This window comes from Streptopelia decaocto (assembly GCF_964273445.1).
Source record: "Streptopelia decaocto genome assembly, chromosome: 3".
In the NCBI taxonomy this organism is placed as follows: Eukaryota; Metazoa; Chordata; class Aves; order Columbiformes; family Columbidae; genus Streptopelia; species Streptopelia decaocto.
The window spans coordinates 46835534-46853838 of record NC_138656.1 but is presented as its reverse complement, the minus strand read 5'-3'; the positions used below and the strand labels follow the sequence as shown (position 1 = coordinate 46853838).

At 35.9% G+C, this 18305-nt stretch overlaps 1 protein-coding gene across 11 annotated transcripts in view; it reads left to right on the top strand.

Annotated features, from left to right (window-relative positions):
- AFDN (afadin, adherens junction formation factor) overlaps positions 1-18305 on the top strand; it is a 129849-nt gene that overhangs the window by 90453 nt on the left and 21091 nt on the right. For all 11 annotated transcript variants that reach the window (XM_082049159.1, XM_082049160.1, XM_082049157.1 and 8 more), the window contains 4 exons: positions 16026-16091; positions 16251-16324; positions 16856-16974; positions 18094-18267. In XM_082049159.1, the coding sequence (XP_081905285.1) occupies positions 16026-16091; positions 16251-16324; positions 16856-16974; positions 18094-18267 (433 nt within the window). The remainder of the gene's footprint in view (positions 1-16025; positions 16092-16250; positions 16325-16855; positions 16975-18093; positions 18268-18305) is intronic.

The following is an 18305-nucleotide window of genomic DNA, read 5'->3' as shown; positions in this document are numbered from 1 at the left end:
AATACACTGATTTTTATTTAAAGTTAAATTGTATAGCTTCAGATGTGATCCAAAAAGGTAACTTGTTGTTCTGCCCTTTTGTAGGTGTTGCATGTTTTCTTACAGTAACACTCCTGTAGCTTTATTAGCAGTAGCTTTTGTAATAGGTATATGGCAATGTAGCTGGTAGGAGTGGTCGGGCATTGGGAACAGTATTGCCTTTGGAGGTTGTGTGCAGAATTTGGTTACTCTAACCCTGAGAGATGTTTTGATGTTAAAAGCTGCCTGACTCCCAACCACATTGCGGTTAAGTTTTTATGAAATCCAGATGATTTGGAAGCAGCGTGTGCATGCAGTTTACTTTAAAAATATATCGCTTTTTGGGGGCTTTCGCATGTGACTTCTGAGCCATCTGTGGGCCAGCACATTACTTCCTGTTTAATTTGGAGGATTTTTGTCTTTTGTACAAAAGGGCTTTTTTTTTTTTCCTAGCAGTTTTCAAAGGTTAATAAAGCCTCTAAAGTACATGGAAGTCAGAACAGCATAACTGATTACGTAAGAGTCTGAATATTGTATTGGTTATAGCTGGTGTTGATAAACGCTAACACTGTGTCATAGCATCCAGCTCCGAGTTATCTTGATGGGTATCTTGGAAAACCCAGCAGACTAGAGTGGTAGTTGCTGTTGAGGGCTGAAAGAGAAGTGGAGAATTGTTTTTTTTCTTTCAAGGATCTGTAGTCCCGGAGATCAAAATGTGGTTTTCTGTTGTTGGAAGAACAGAATCCATGGTAAGTCTGTTCAGGTTTCTGTTGGGACTGTTTTTCTCTGAAGTTTTAAATACTATCCCTGTACTTTCTCCTGCTCTCTTGCTTGTTTAAACTTGCCAGTAGTTATTTGTTCACGTAGCAACAATGTAATACAGCATGCAGTTAAATACAGTCAGATATTAGCAGCTAACTTTCTAAAATCTAGAAAGAAAAAACTAATTTTTTTAGCTCGTTCTTCATATGCACTTCTGAAATTTGTGGAAGTGACTATTAATATTTAAAGTTTCAGGTGTGATAACTACTGTTTTACTGTGGCAGAGCATGAATAGCATGACCTGTGATCTGTTTACTTGTCATATTAGTTGGCTTTAATCCAGGTTCCTCTAAAAGTCCGTTTTCCCCTTATAAAGTCTTAGTAGAATAATTAAAACTGACATCCCAAACAGTATATATAGGATTTGCAATCTTCTCTAGACCCTTCTGAAAAGACCAAAACATGCAAATACATTGCAGTTAGGATATCTTATGTTCAACACATTCACCAAATAGAGCATTTAAATTTTGTTTAGATTGTTACTGCACAAAAAGAATTCTCGTGTTCTGCAAGAATGATAGAGCAGGTTTTGTTGATTAATCTTCATAGGCTGGTTAAATTCATTAGTATGCTACGATTTATTTCTTTAAAGTATGGCACGCTTCTAGTTCTGGCTCAGTCATCTTCTATTAGTATAACAGAAAAAGTTTCCTTAAATATATACAAGCACCTTAAAATACAGAGTGTATTTTCTGAGGTTTTTTAACAGATGGTCGGGTTGAATGTTTTCATAGTGCTTGCTAGGAAGCATTTCAAACACCGAGTGTGAAAGTTCATCAATAAATATTCTGGGGAAGGGGCTTACTTACTGAAAACAAGTGTGTGGCATCTTAACCATAAATAACTTGTATTATTTGGCAAGCTTGTTTGTTCTTAAGGTTTAATTATATCATTCTATATTGCTTTATTTCTAAACTGTTCCTAGTCATTTTATATTTAACAGTGAATTTAAGGTCTTACATTTAAGGAGGTTTTGAGACTACCGGGAGTATCAATTTCAATTTGAAATTTTTCTGAAAGTTTATTCTACAAATACCATGTAGGTGATCTATGTAGAAGGAGCAGGCTTAAACTTTTTTTTTTCCCAAAATTGAAAATTAGTTTTATAGTTAATTATACTGATAACATAATACACAGATTTGATTCTCTCCACTCAGCATTTGCAAATATAGACAGTTGATGGGATTATTTTAACTGTTGGTTAGCTCTGAACTTGTATTCCAGGTTTCAAGATTTCTTAAGATTTCAGATACCTCAGTATTTGAAGTCTGCTTGTGTCTGTGCTTTCTAAGTATTGAAGAAAAAATTTTGCCCTTTCCTCCCAACTTGAATTAATTGAAGAGTTTGAGTAAGAAGATTTAGAAGTTGGTTTTGTTTTGTTTTTAATGTTTGATACTAATTTGCATTGGCAGTCTAAACTACTGACGCTGCCTTAACAGACTTCTTAGGAGGATCTTAAAGTAAAAACTTAGTATTTAATTGCCGTTTCCAGCACGGATTTCTAAGTCTTGCAGGAATAAGATAGTATGTGAGTTCCTAGTTCAGTCTTCATCATGAACAAATATGTAGCTGTGTGTTTAACAATTTGCCTTTTGCTTGTTGATTCATAACTTCCAACAGGGTATTTGGTTAAATTTTGGTACCTTGTAGATGTTCTATAAAATTTTACTAACGCTTTCATATGCTGTGTAAAAAATAAACTTTATGCCAGCACAGCATGATTTTTCTTCTCGCTAGCTGTGAGACCGGAGCCCTACTCAAGTAAAGTGTTTGTCTTCTTCATTCGTTTGTATTTAGATTGATGCTGCAAATGGGTCACCAGACATTTGTATTGAATGCCTTTTGGAACAAAGCGGGTTTTAAACTTCATGTGCCTGTTCCTCCTTGCACTAATACCTTCTGTACGCAGGTACTTGCTAGCAAGCCTGCAAAAGTTACAGTGCACATAGGCTTTAGCTAGAGTTCCTCTACCGGACTTCATTCGACTTTGGCATTCAAATAATTTCCAAAATTCCATTTAAGTACATGTTAATTAATAGAGCTTTTAAATTTAAGTTTTTTTCTCCTATTAAAGAAAAAGACTTTCAGAAGTGTAGACTTTTTCCTGTATTAATAATGTTCTTGATTGGAGTACAAATTTAGGTGCTTAATAATACTCATTAGTGTACAAATAGATACTGGATTAAGTTGTATCCATCTGAAACTGCAGAGCACCATTATGTGGAAGATTTTGCTGTGGGTTTTTTTCAGTTGTAATTTTTCCTTAGCTATAGAGCCAAGAGTCATTTCTTCAAAAAAAGTGCAGAGATATATGGTATTTTTTTTTTTCCAAAATAGATTGCCTAGTATGTCTTGCCTGTGAAATCCTATCCGCAGACCTGGTTAAGCTGAGACATCGGTTCCAAGTTGCCTTAACGGGGAAGAGCATCACAGAAATCTGCGATACAACTTGTAGATCGGCATATAACTGAATAACCCTTAGTGTGTCACTAGTCACAGAGTATCTATAGCAAACGTAAATTAAAAAGTTAACCCTTATTTGGGGAAATAGAGCTCAATCAGTATATTTTCCTTGAGCTCAATGAAAGATTTTGCTTTAAAATGAAAAGAGAAATGGAATCAAACAGGCTCATGTATTTAATATATATTGATAAAACTTAAGAGTGCCTTTATGCATTTGTAGAATGTCATATCAATCTTAAGTTACAGCATTTATAATACTAAAAGAGGCTTCCTTTTCAGATAGGTTAAAAAAGACTAATGAATAAAACTTACGTAGTCTTTTACAAATGTCGTATATGAAGCATTTTGCTTTTACTTACCAGTTTTTCCTTTTCATGAGAGCAAGAGTAAAGTACAACTGGGAAGGAACTGTTGCAGACTTGATTATGGTCTCAGAATGAGTTCCCTTTAGGTCAATTGCTTTAGCTAGTTCGTTTAGTTGCTTTGGTTTTCATCAAAGATGATACCTTTTAGAAACACTCAGTTTCCAGAGTGTGAGTATGTGTTACAAATTTATTTACTTCTGTCTAGCTCGGAAGACACTACAGCTATTTGTGTCAGCCTGCCTCCATTCCGTGTTAATCTGATTGCCTTATGAAGGTTTCTAAATACAATAATTGCTGTTGTTGTTTTGGTTGATTTGTTTGTTTTGTTTAAAAACAAGAAGACTACATACACAGAAGACTACAATACTGCATATGTTTTTAATGCCATTTCAGGGAAGTCAGTGACAGAACATCCTGCATTCTTTGGTCTTTTATCTCCTGGGAGAAGCACACTTTAGGAAGATACAGGGTGTATTCAATTGCTTACTTTGTGTGCAAGTCAATCTTGATTGCAAACATTCTTTTATAAAAAAGTAACAAGTAACCCTCATTCCTTTGAAGAGAACAACAGAACTCTTCAGATTTGTTTTCTCTTTACTCCTTGTGAGTCTATTTGTAAACAGAGCTTCTGGATACTCTGGATGTGAAGTTTCTAAGCTGTTGGATGCTCCAGAGTCACATGATATGGTACTGCTTGCAATTCAGCTTTTTTTTTTTTCCTCTGAATAGTAGGACACTTCTTTTTCATTTGTTTTCCCAGCCACTACAACTTAAAGCTACAATAGAATTGTTCATAGCTGTTAAATGCTTGATGGTTTTTTGCCTGTGAATAGTGTTGATTGTCACCAAAGTTTGAATCTCCATGGCCTGTTTTGTTTAATTGGAAATGTTTTGCCCGCTTGTGACTGTAGTTTGTCCAATTCCAAAAATGTTTGGTTTTCTCCCCCGACTGTGGAGGATAGTTTTAGGGAGGAAAGCAGAAGTTTACATATGTGGAGCATGGGTCAGTTTTAAAATTCTTTTTAAGTCAGGGTATGACATGACTCATAGCAGCTGTAGCCACAACTAACAGACCAGTTTTACATACAGTAGGCTTGTTCACCTCATTTATATTTGGAAATTATATATGGCATGCTCTGAAGTATTTCGTTTAACAATAACAGATTTCCAAAGTCTCCGCATTGGTCTTGAGGTGGCCAAGGTCTTTGCTTCCTCAGACAAAGTGAGGTTTTTCTGGTCTTCAAGTCCAGAGAAGTTTGACTTCACTAGAGGTGGGACCAGTAGCTATAAAGTTCGTCTTTCTCATTCCTCTGTGCCGACAGCAAGTAGTTCCATGAGCCATAGCCGCAGTACGTTCGGTACATAGGGTAGATAAATATGTACTCATCCAGATGTAACCTACAGAATGCATGCAGCTTTAGAGAATGTGAGTGTTTGGGTGATCAGAAATCTTTGCTTTTGCCTCCCAGACAGTACATTTGTAAACTGGCTGCATCGTTTAGTAAACTGGTGTTCTTTAAAATGCTCACAAGCTTGGGGTTATTTAAATGCTACTAGACTAATTACTTGCCAGGGAAGTCAGATGGAGACTTGATTCTCTTGCATAAACTTGCCTTTAAGGATGTTTATGAAAACATACAGAGATCTTCTATGTACACTTAAGACTCTGGGATCAGAGAATTAGCCTTGATAAAAATCAGTGAAGTCTACTCTGGATGTAGGCAGATAAGAGATTTCAGGCATGATGGCTGCTATCAGGCTCGATAGCTACACTTCTATCTCTTTTTTTTTTTTTTTTTTTAAAGACATTTTAGTTGCAGGGATTCATTCTGCTTTTAAATTGTTTTGTTTTTATAAAATACAGCAAAAACTTAACAGAAAAGACCAACTTGGGGAAACAGTGTCGTCCTTGAAATCTTATGAGATACCTAATATTTCAGCAGAATATGTTTGTATATGTATGTATATACATACACATATGTGATATCTACATCATTAAAATGAAATATTTTAAATGTTTGCATAATTATGCAAAATCTAAGAAATGTTTTTTGTGAACCATTGGAGCGTTTTGACATGTAATCTTGGTATCTGAAAGCACTTCAATTGGAATATTATGTTGAAAAGGCTGGTAATTGTATGGCACTTCTTTGTGGATTCAGCTAAACTATAATTGGAGAGTGAAAGATACCTTCACTTCATGACTACTTTTTCATATTACATCTATGTGAAGCTTGAAACCATTTAAATATTCATGTATTTCAGGCAGAAATCATCAAAACAGTATTGAAAGCTCATGAGGAAGGCTTTCTTGCATTTTGTGTAAATAAAAGTAGTTTTGAATACATGTAATGTTAAAAAAACCCTTGTTTTCAAAGTGTATATTTGTTCTTTAATCTAACATTGTTCTGCCAGTCTTTACTGAAAGATGTTCGTTGCTCCAGTTTTATTGGAGTGATAAACAAAGTATGTGAAGCTAAACAGGTATGGGCAAATGATGGTTTCGAACAAGTAATGACAAGACCTTACTGTTAATTGTCGGGAGCGTTACTGGTTTGGTTAGGTGCCGTACCTGCATTTATGTTTTGTGGATGCATACTTTTGCCTTAATTACTTCATAGTACAATTTTGCTGTTATTCCTAACAACAGCAAAGTTTGCAATAGTTTTCATCGTTTTAATTCTAGCAATGGGTATTGAAATAACTAGGTTGTCCTACTAATCTGCTAAAACTGCAGCCTCACAGAAAAATCTGCTAAAACTTCCCAGCCTCACAGAAAGCACAGCTGGTTTGTGATCCAGCTCAGCTGCTTGTGGGGTGCAATGTCTGAGGGTGGGAGCAGATTAACTGATCATCATCACTTCTTCAGCAAGCGGACCTTCATCCCTACTCTGATACCTTCACACAGGGTCACTGGTGGGGCTGTCCCAGCACCTCCAGCCTGTCTTGCCGCTGGCTGAAGGTCCCTATGTGGGGTGGCCTGGTGTGGGTGGCTCTCCTGGGAACCCAGCTGCATGGTGACGATCCCCAGAAGGAGAGCCGCCTGTTCTCTCCCCTGTGCCGTTACGGCTGCTTGTCCCGGCAAATGCCAAATGGGAAGGAGGAACAGGCAGGATTTCTTCTGCCTGCCTTTAACGCTTCTGTGGTGAGTGAGTCACCAGCTCGTGGGCTATGGGTAACGCTGCCATTAGGAAGGCTCTATCTGATGTTCCTGTTCTTCAGACGGCTGGTTTATATACAGTTGTGCTATATGGCGTGCTCTGATTTTATGGTTGATGAAATGTACGTGAGCCAGATTTTCCTGTGTGTGCTACTGACAAGGAAATCTTATGAAATTCACCTTGTGACATAGTTCCACTATCAACAAAATCTGTTCTCCTTAAATATTTTCTTTAATTCATTACTACATTGTACATCTTCAATTTTACACTCTTCTGATGCAGGACTAGTTGTTCCATTTTCAGATCAGTGTCGTTTATCTTGTTCCTTTCCTTTTTGTTCTGATTACTCCATAGAAGTGGCTGTAATTTTTATTTTTTTTATGCTGCCTCTTCTGTTTCTGTAGTTCGCATAGTAAGTTTATAAGCAAATGCAGTATTTTGGGCACAGTCCTGTTAGAGCAAGGAGGGGCTTGCAAAATAACACTAACTGTGAAAACAAGTATGGACTGCTGTACACTGATGTGTTGCTTGATAGATGGCCCAGGTGATAAGCGGATGTGAAGGAAAATGACTTGTTTCTTGTTATGCTGTCTCAAAAGCTAAGATTAAATTCCATTATCCAACTTGCACCTTTGGCTTCTTTAAAATGAGAGAATTTTTGAAGTCAAGCATAAAATCACACCAGACTTAAAAAGGGAAATGCCCACTTGGACAACAAATGTGTAATCTTTGCATACCTTTGGCTGTTGTAAATCCTAGTTAGCTGAGCATATTTTTGTGTTTTGATGCCTTTAATGGGTGATTGACTTTGCTGTGTTTATTATATCAACTTTGTTTTCCTTCCATCCTCCTGCTCGCAGTGAATTTCCAGATTTTTTTTGAAGTTGTAGTTTGTGTGACTTGAAGAGTGGAAATCTCATAAATAAACCTAATATTTGAGGCGGGGTGGGGGGGTGTTACTTTCTTCACCCTTAAGGTGCGCTTTTAATGAGAGAATCTAGTGCTGGACTCTTTTTTTTGGTCTCTTCCCCCGACACACTGTGTCACTGTCGTGACTCTTCAGTATATTTTGTCAGCATTCTAGAGATTGAAGTTACGCTGACCAGAGGTGCCAGAACTGCTCTTTAACTTAGAGGATTGCCCTATTTGCATGAGTTTTCAGAACCTTCCTAATCTTTCAGACCCTTCAAGAAAGTCATTCAGTCAGTTAATTTGTTTGTTTATTCAGTCAATTCATTACTAAATTCCTTTATATCTGGTGATATGTCCTGGGAGCTTATGAAAAAAAAAAAAAAGCTTATGCTTTTCTAGTTGTCCTACTGCCTGTTTAGAAGACATTTCTAAATGAAAATTTACAGAATTTTTGTTACTCCTTAATTTCCCAAATGTAAGTACTTAACAAGTACTTTTTCTGAATTAATAGGGGAGTATATGTCTATAAAGCCATATATGTCTGTATAAGTCAATTTAATTTATATTATCCATGTAATTAAAAAAAGTTAAAAGTTGTCATCTTTCAAGTGAGATTGTAATGTTGACCCTTTGTTTGTTTGTTTCAGTCTGTGAATTCAGTGAGAAGGAGTTTTTTGAAAGAGCTGAAGGCTCTTGCTGAAGTTCCACCTGGTTGACTGCTTTGCTCTGTAGTCTTTGGTTGTATTTTGAGATCAAGTTCTGTTGATATAGTAAAAGTATTGGGGTTTTGGGTCTTTTTTATACTTCATGATGGAGGAATGATAAAACATCCTCTGAAACAAATGATAACTACTGCTAATTTTTCTCTCTTACACATGTAAACTACTACTTGTTCATTAAATCCTCTGCTGTTTTAGTATTTATATGTGTTACTTTGTGGTTTGGGAATATAGTCTGAGATTTTTAGTTTCTTCTGTGAGGTCAGGGGGTTTTGCTTTGAAAATAATTGATTTAGGAAGGGGCATAAATATTTTATAAAATATTTAATCTTTAGGCACTAGTGTAGGCACATCAGCCTTTTGTGATCAATTCACGTGCACACCTTGTATGCAGAAGATTCAGTGTCAGTCCATATGTAGGGTCTACCCAAACATTTGAGAATAGCCATTGACAATTCAACTACAAATCACCAGCAAATTGTCTCTTGTTATTACAGACTGGAATGTAGTTGAACTTTGTTGAACAATGCTTATACTAAACTAGGGCCAAATGAGTACCAAATCAATAAATTGAAGTTTTCATTTAATTTCAAAAGAAGAGCTAGATTTCCATGTACTATCCAGCCTCTGACCTATGAACAGTGTTGATGTGAAACTCCCAACAACCACCATCATCCAAATGTCTAACAAACTTAACAAGCTTCTCTTGTGTTTTATTTCCTTGCTTTTATTTATATCCTCAGGTTGTAATTTTAGACTCCATCTTTTCCTGAACATTTTTTTGTTCTGTGATAAGAACTATTTGAAACTGGGCTACTATGACAAAAATAAAGATAGTCCTCTTTTATGAAAGCTTAGGTTTTTTCTGTCCCACATTAAGTGGTGTTATATAGTGCATGTAGACCACACAGGTTCAGTAAAACCACATCTAAGGGAAATAGAACTTCTGATGAGGTTTAATTGCTGGAGTTGTTGATAGCATTTCATACCTCAGTTGTTGCTTATCCTCCTGACTTGTGTCTCCTTTTGCTCTCTTTCTTGGAGGAGAACGCATTGTTTATTTACTTCTTACAAGGTAGTCTTGTCACTTAAATATTTTCCCATACATTACTGTCTTCATTTAGATTTAGGATAAAGTCCTGAGTTCCCATTCTAAGCAGACTTCTGTATGCAGAAGTATCCTGTGCTTGCCAAGAAGAATTAGAAGATCTATTAAAATTCCATCTAAATGCAAGAAAATGTTCCCCATTGTCATAGAATTCCTGCAGCAACCTGTAAGTCACAGCAAATTTAGGATTAATGATTCTTATACTCTCGACTAAACTTAAGTATGTGCCAAACTTGAAAGTGCAATATGCTAACATCTTTCAACTTTTGCTGTTTTAAAACATTAAATTACTACTTAAGAGAAGTGTAAAATGATTTAAAAAAACTCTTTATAGGGGATCTGCATGTCATGTAAATGAGTGGCTTTGTTCAGAGTACTAGACCTGTTTTTCTTAGTTTCCCATGTGCGTTGGCATCTTGAGGATGAACAAGCTCAAGAATGGGGAAGATTATTTCCAGGAATTTTTTATGTTTTTACTCACAGCTAATTAAGCTTCCTGGAAAAAACTGGAGACATTTTTATCCCATTGTGTAATAACATCAGTAAAGGTGTTCTGGTTTTTTTAACAGGATGTATTTATTTCTACTTGTGATATACTATTCATCTCCATTCCTTGCTAAAGTAGGATGATTTGAATTTTTTGTTTAGGAGGGGAATGGGTGGGCCTGAGGAAAGTTGGTGTCTTTTGAGCGTGCTTGCCATACAGGCTGTAAAACGCTTAAAATTAACAGGAACTTTAAATGTTCATAAGATTCCGCCCACCCCCCCCATGTATAGTTTGCTTCTCTGTGTGGGGATCTGTATCAGTGTGGCGTTTTTTGTTTTGCAATTGTTTTGGGACTCAGCTTCCACTAGAATACTGTTGTTCTGCAGATGCTGCTCAGAACTGCTTGACAAGTCAATAGGTGACCTGTAATAGAATTTAGGAATCTGGGACAGTTTAAATATTGGGTTAAAAATAACACTATTCACCAAACAGTGGAGTCCGAGGCTGCAGCAGAGAAACACTGATTATTTTATGTCATGCTGTTTTAACCGATTTGGGAGTTACTTGGGCAGTGTTTAAACTGAAATATTCTGTATTAGGTCAAACTCCATTTCTGGGTCTTGTATTGTTCATTAAAAAGAAGACTTCTCTACTGGAAGTTCACAGATGTGGATTCCTGGCTCTTATTTTCCTTCTTAAAGAGGGCTTTTGCATTTCTAGCAGTAAAAAAAAAACAGTTTGGGGACTGATGTGAAAAGAAAGCCTACCTCATATTTGTCCTACATATTCAGAGCCCTGGACAATGATGCATTTGTTAGCACAGGTACGCAGTTGCTGTAACCTGACAGAAGTTGGCACAACAGCTTAGCAAGAATAATGTCACCCTCCCTTCTTGGCTCAGTCGCCTCCAAGCAACCCCTCTCTTGTACAGTTATGAAGCTGTGCTGTGCAGTAAACGATTTGAGGAAGCGGATTTGGTTGAAAAAAAGAGTCCATATAAGTTCACTGCTAGTGTTATTGTAATTAATTTAGTGTTTGTTTGGGGGTTGGTTTGTTTGTTTTTAATACTGAAATGCATAAATAGTGCTCCACTGCTGACTTTCAAATTTAGTTCTCTGTGCTTTATGCAGTTTTTATTATTTGGGTTGTTCTTCAGGACTTGTTATTTACCCATATTGTAAAAGCACAGAATGGAGGTGTTTCTCATTTTGAAGCTTAAGCCTAAAGTACTTGAGGTATCAGAATCTTAAAATATCATGTAATTCCTTTTTCTTACTCTGATCAGTTAATACCTTCGTTAAACTTTTTCCCTGTGGTTCTCTGCATTGGGTGTGCATTGTAATGTAGCAACAGATAACAGCGCTAAACAAAGGAGGTATACAGAGCAGAGTGTTCTGCTCAGGAATATTGTCACCCAGGTGAACTGAAGCCTGTGTTGATCGCTTTTCATATATTGATTGCGCTTGTTTCGTAGAAGTGTTTTTTCCAGCTGAAAGCTGTGATTAAAAAGTGTAGCTGCTAATTTGGAAGCAGTAAAGAAATATCAGTAGGTTTGTGGTGGCTTTCATTTTTACACCTTGAAAATTTTCCTTAAATTATTACTTAAGGGAAAGGATTTTCCACATTTTTCTTAAAAGGGCACTATAGTTTCTCTTTCTGCTGGGATTGTGGCAAAATGTTGCTTCGAGTGTGAAAGAAAAACTGGTAGATTGGTAGCACTGGAGAGTTTACTGCTATAGATGAGGCTTTTTTTTTTTTTCTTTTGGGATTTTCTACATTATTTTTCGAAAACAGTTGTAAAAGTTTTAGGGGTTTTGTAACTGACTATATATTCAAGAAAATGTGCTGTAGGTTAATTAATCTTGGGGGAATAAGCCATCTTTTTTTGCTTACTACGTTCTTGCTTTCCACAATTATCTAACTTCTTTACAGTTGTGTTCTTCTGTTCGGACTAACAGCTTTACAGATGCACAAACTTTTGCTACTCAGGATTGGAGAAAATAAAGTGAGCTGGAAAGAATGTTTACCATATTATTATTATTATTGATACACACATGTCATTGCTCTGTTTTGTTTGTGGGGAAATAGTTTTGGTTACATTGACCATCACATTCCTTTGAAAGACAAACAGATTAATGAACAGTTTACAAAGAAACATGTTTTATTGTCAGTCAGTGATAGAAGAAAAATCCATGTGGTGTGTATGAGAATTTTGCTCAATTTGGAGTTCAGTATGCATGCCTAACCACATGTTAACATCCTTTTTGTGTTGTTAATAACTACATTTCCTTCTAATGCAGTCTCCCGGAAGGTCAAACAGAAGCAAAATTTAGTCTGTTTGAATAAAAATTAAGAGTTTGGATTCAAATTGCTCTAAAGCTCAGGTTAAAAGCTGAAGGAATATGATGAGTTAACTTTGAGGATACTTACAGAGAGGTCTTCCCAAGAGTAAGTGAGAGCACAGGCATGTTGTGAGAAACACATTAAATGGCATGTGAAATAGGCAGGAAAGGAACTAATTTGTCCTAATAATATGTGAGTAGATGTGGTTGATAAAATATTTTTTTTTATGTAATCTGAATGGAGATTTAGTTTTAAAATAATTTTTTATGCTTTCAAAACTCAGTAGTTTTATATTGAGTGAGATGACTTGGAGCTAACACATCTGCTTGTAACTTCTCTTGAAAGAACAGGAAAGTGATTAACAAACTGTATGGGCTTCATAAAAGCATTAAAAAAGAAGGAACAGGGAGTTAAGTGTCAGCTCCTTCAAATCATAATGAAAAATCGCTGTAAGACTTAAAGTATAATAAGAACAGTTAGAGCAAAAATCCATCTGATATGGTATCTTCCAGCTGTGGGGTATTTAGCCAAAGAACATAATAAAACAAGTGTAAGATGGTTCCTCCTAGTATCTAGCTTTCGGTAATTTCAGGATTTCCTTCAGAATGCATTATAGCTGCATCGCTTTTTCTGAAAGCACCTGAAGGGCCATACCATGAATATGTGATTTTTTTTGTGTGTGTGTTTACGCTTTGGCATCTACAGCAGTCTTGTTCCTGGCAGTTTCTCAATTTAGTTATGAAATCCTATGGAAGATGTTCTGGTTGGTTGGTTGATTTTTTTTTTTTACTTCTTAAACTATGCTGATTGCATGAAGAAAAAAGCTTTATCTGTGACCTGATTAGAGAGATGATAAATAATCTGATCTGTGCCACTCACAATCCCATAGACCTTCACTTTCTTGACTGTTGCTAAGCTGAGGAGTCCATGTCTATTTAGTTGGTTCTCTCAAGGAAGCTGTTCAGTGTTTCTGATCATACTTGCTATCCTCTGATCCTCAGAATAATCAGAATTATAAACAGTTTTCTAAACATGAACCTTTTAGATGTTTGGTGAGCACAGTGGTTTCTGGTTGGTTGATTTGTTCTTTTATATTAGTTCTGTTGTCTTCCAGGTATTTGAGCTGATTTGTGAAGATAGCTCTGAAAACAATGGCTAAAAAGATCTTTCTCAAGGAGTTAAAACCAGTTTGGAAACTATAATATGGCTGTTCGTGCAGTTGCAAATCTTTATCTCATCACTGTCTACAAACCAGTGCACATATCATGGACTTAAAAAGGTTTCAACTTCATTTAATGTGCACTGACAATCATAAGCATAAGAAAGGTGATATGTGTGGGTATAGTGTATACAATGTAATTTATGAGTACCAAAGTCACAATCCCAAAATTGCTTGATTAATACATGCATTGTGTAAAGAGGCAATGCTCTTCAAAAGGCTTGCTGGTTTTTTACCTAATCTTTGACTGTATTAGGCAAATCTTCAATTTAGTGGACCCAAGGGGGTTGAGATTCTTGCTAGCATCCTTTGAAGTTCAGACTGAATAAAAGCAGCATCCATTCCAAGAGGTTTCAGAGTATGTAAACCAAATCATCTTAATTTTCATTTCTCAACAAGGGGAGGTGGTAACTGGTTCTGCTGACAGTGCCCTGATGGGGAGCGGTTCTTTACAAGGTTGCAGCATTACTTCACATTTGGATCAGTGAAATACATTTTACCCCCATTATTGATCCAGTGGCCAACACTTGGCCCAGTAACTTTTCCATATGGCAAATTTAGTTATGTTATTGTTTGCCCTTTTTCTGGAATTCTTACACACATGGAGAACAGCACATTCATTTAGGACTTGTCTGACATCTTTCATTCTTTGTGAAGACAATGAAGTTCCTATCCACTGTTGCACCAGTCATTACTGTACAAGTTCCTTCCTATGCCATGTCACCTTTGAGTCTTGAAGAATTTCTGTTAAGAGATCTTACCACATGTGTCCTGGAAGCCCAGGTGTTCCGTCAACCAGATCATCCTTCCCCATGTGTGTCTTGGTTGCCTGGGGAAAAAAAGAGATTTGTAAAGCATGGTTTTCATTATATTTATGTAGCTGTCTTCTGACTTATATTTCTTGTAACTTAAACCAGTTTTTCTGGTATAAATTTTAAAACATTCTTTAGTTACCTTGATGTTTCTTCAGAGCTCTTTAAAAACCGGACACAAAAGTAACTAAACTTTTTTTTTTTTATTTCCCTTATATTCTTCCCAAAGTCTCCTCACTTCATTTTTTTTTATTGTATTTTTCTTTTTTTTTTTTTTCCTCTCTTTAAGAAGGGCTTAGCGATTATTGTGAAAAATTTGGACATGTAGAATGTTAATTTGGAATCATGGGATGTGAAGTAATTCCTTTTCTGTGGCTTTTGACTAAACATTTGGGATTAACTCAAGATGTAATGAATAAAAATAAGGTCCTTCACCTGCTTAGAAAACCATCTACAACACTCGCTTTTGGATAGTCTTCACCTTGATTTTTATTTTACTTTGTTAGAATGGTGGGAGCAATGAATGCTTTTGCTGCCAAAACAAGGAGGGGAAAGAGAAAGAAAAAAAAAAAAAAAAAATTGGAAAAGCTGAGGAGAAAAAAAGGGAGGTGGAATTTGCATATTCAATATCAAAGCAGCTTGGGGGTTTATTTTAGAAAACAATGTTCCATTAAAAACTCTGCTCTGGTGAAAACTTAGCACTCTGCTTCTGAGTGACTTGCGGAGTAAAAGTGCACAGTTTGCTGTAGTAGATAGTGAAATCACAAGTATTTGTCTTACTTTGTAAGTGACAATTTAAAGGTTTGTGATACTAACATTGAGACTGATCTGTGTTGTGTCTTGTAATTTGGAGCATGTGGATGACACAAAAGCATGGCTTGAATCCATGTTTCTGTTCTCTTCTCTTGAGGCTGCAATAAGTTCACTGTTAACAGTCCTTTAAAAGTTTAGCTGAATACTTTGAGGCAGATGTTTTGTGAACAAAATCGCATGGTTTTGCAGTAGAATTAAAATTGGCTCTGTCAACTCTAAGAGACTTTGTAAATAATGTCTATTTTACTTGTTTATTGTAAAACTCGAGACATTCTTTGTTCCTCTACACTAGTTTCTTTACAATCCTAATGAATGTAAAAAGCATTTCTATTACTTTTTCTTGTAATCTGCAATTTACCTTGTTTCATTTGGTTATTAGCAAGGGAAACAGTGCAGTCTTTTGGAACGTAATACCTAGAGGTACAAAAAGTAATATGCATGTAAAAGTACAAATAAGTATTTCTTGTTAGAAGGGGATTACAACAAACCTGTGAAGTCTAAGTGTTGGTTAATGTATTTTCTTTCTATTCAAGCATGCATTTAGACCAAATATCCTTTGTTTCTGACAATGCTTGTAGCTTCAATAGGCCTAATAGTAAAATTTTCTTTTGACTTTAAATGAATTTAACTATTTTCTGTATAATTGTTTTTTCCAGTTTAGGAATATATGAAAGTAATGAGAACTTAGGGGTTTACCTAGCCATGTAAAATTCTGATTAACACATGTGGAATGCTTAAGAGATAAAATATAAATGTAATAAATTAATGCCTCTTTCTCTGTAGGGTGCTGGTCAAGACAAACTTGGAATATATGTCAAGTCTGTTGTGAAAGGAGGTGCTGCAGATGTGGTTAGTAATACTCTTAAAATATCAGAAGTTCAAAGGCAGAAAGATCCTTTGGAAAAGCTTTTAAATCCTTTGTTTACTATTAAGTGTGAATAGTTGTTTTAATTTAGACCACGTTAGCGCTGGTGTATGAATTTTCTTCTCTCTTGAATATGTGATTAGGATGGCCGTCTGGCTGCCGGGGATCAGTTGCTCAGTGTGGATGGTCGAAGTCTGGTGGGCCTGTCCCAGGAAAGGTATGAAATTCTTTCCTTGAGTGCCTTTACATGAAGAACATGCTAAGCGTAATCATTTACTGCAAAGGGCTGAAGCTTGATTGGTTTTTACATGTTAGGCTTTCTCTTGACTTTTGATAACTCCCTATAAATAACCTTAGTAACAAGTTCAACTGTTCCTGCAGTTATTTTCTGTATATGACGTGGATTATCTCTATAGAAGAGATTGTAGTACACATTTGGGCTTTAGACTCAAGCAAAATTTGTTTAGCTCTAATTTTAAATATTTTGGCTTCTGAACTTGAACTGCAGAAGCTGGAAATATTACTTGCCTGTAGATTTTGTCTGTTTAATAAGTGTATCTTCTAATCATCATCTTCTAATTTTTTTTCAAAATTATTTTTATTATTATTCAGAAAAAGATTGTTTTGTCAAACAAAAGATTACTAGGATAAATGTGAGGCATCATGACATACAAACTGATAATAAGGAGAACTAAGCAATTCAGTGCCTAATTTTATTTTGTTTTATTTGCTTTGGCTTTTATTGCAGGGCAGCAGAACTTATGACAAGGACAGGTTCTGTAGTAACACTAGAAGTAGCAAAACAAGGAGCAATTTACCATGGATTGGCAACTCTGCTTAATCAGCCATCTCCAATGATGCAAAGAGGTAAGAACACTTATATTATTTATGTCAATAACAGCTTTATAAGTCTAGAGTGCAGAAAATAAAATAATTCGCAGTAGCTTAACATTTACTACCAAAATATTCAATCAGAAAAGAAACATAACTGCACAGAAAAGTAACATTTCCTTTCTTATCAAAAGTTTGTTGTTTTTTAAATAGTGTTTGAAATGATGCTAGTCTAATCATTAAGAAAAGCTTTGCATATGTACCCTTTAAAAACTTAAATGATGCGTTTAAACAGTTTTGAAGTAACTTTTATTTTAACAAATGGAATATAATGAATACAAAGGGTGTTAAATTTCAGTGGCTTTTCTATCCCTTTCATAAAAGCTTCTCTCTTCCTCTCGAATGTCTCTCTTGTAACCAGAGAGTACAATGTAATTACTAAGAGTGAAATAAATAGAAACAGAAGCCCTTGAAACATGTTTTGCCGTTGAATTTTTTTTAAAACTAGAAATCACACAGAATGTTAGGGATTGGAAGGGACCCCGAAAGATCATCTAGTCCAATCACCCTGCCAGCGCAGGAACTGAAGCATGTCTTCTTAAGTTTCTGTGTGATCATAAGAAGCTCTTTGATGTTTCTGCAGAGTTATATTTTATCATCCTACTTCAGTGAACTAACTCCAAAAGATGTATTTAAGTCTTACATAAACTAATGTCCTAAAGGAAATTATTTTGCAAAGGAAGACCTTTTCTACATGTAGGGTAGTATTACAGTACAGAAACGAATGGGTTAAAAGAATAAATCCTTATTATCGCAGTTTACAACACCATCCCAGATGCCATATGCCTCTGAGAGTCAGCAAGAGACTTTTCAGTAAAGCATATTTGGCTTTTCCAAATATTGTCGCACCTTTTCAAATGTTCTTTTGAAGCACACAAATCAAAGGAATCCTGTATAGTTGATACAAGAGTGGGATTGTGTATCTGAAGAAGTAAAGATTTTTGAATTTAACGTTTGCTTTACTGGGAACTCATTTTCAATTGTAAATGGAAGGTAGCTCTGGTTTGAAAAAGAACATGCTAGACGCTAGTTAATATAAGTCAAAGGGGGAAAATACATATGCAACTATTACAGTTTCTGACTGCCATGTCTCAGGTAAACCCCGACCAAAGAGTGAAGGTTTTGAGCTGTATAATAACTCCACTCAAAATGGGTCACCTGAGAGCCCGCAGTTGCCGTGGACGGAGTACAGTGAACCAAAGAAGCTGCCGGGAGATGACAGATTAATGAAGAACAGAGCTGATCATCGCTCCAGTCCCAACGTAGCAAGTAAGTAAGATTATCCTGCCTTTAGGGGGTAGATGCCT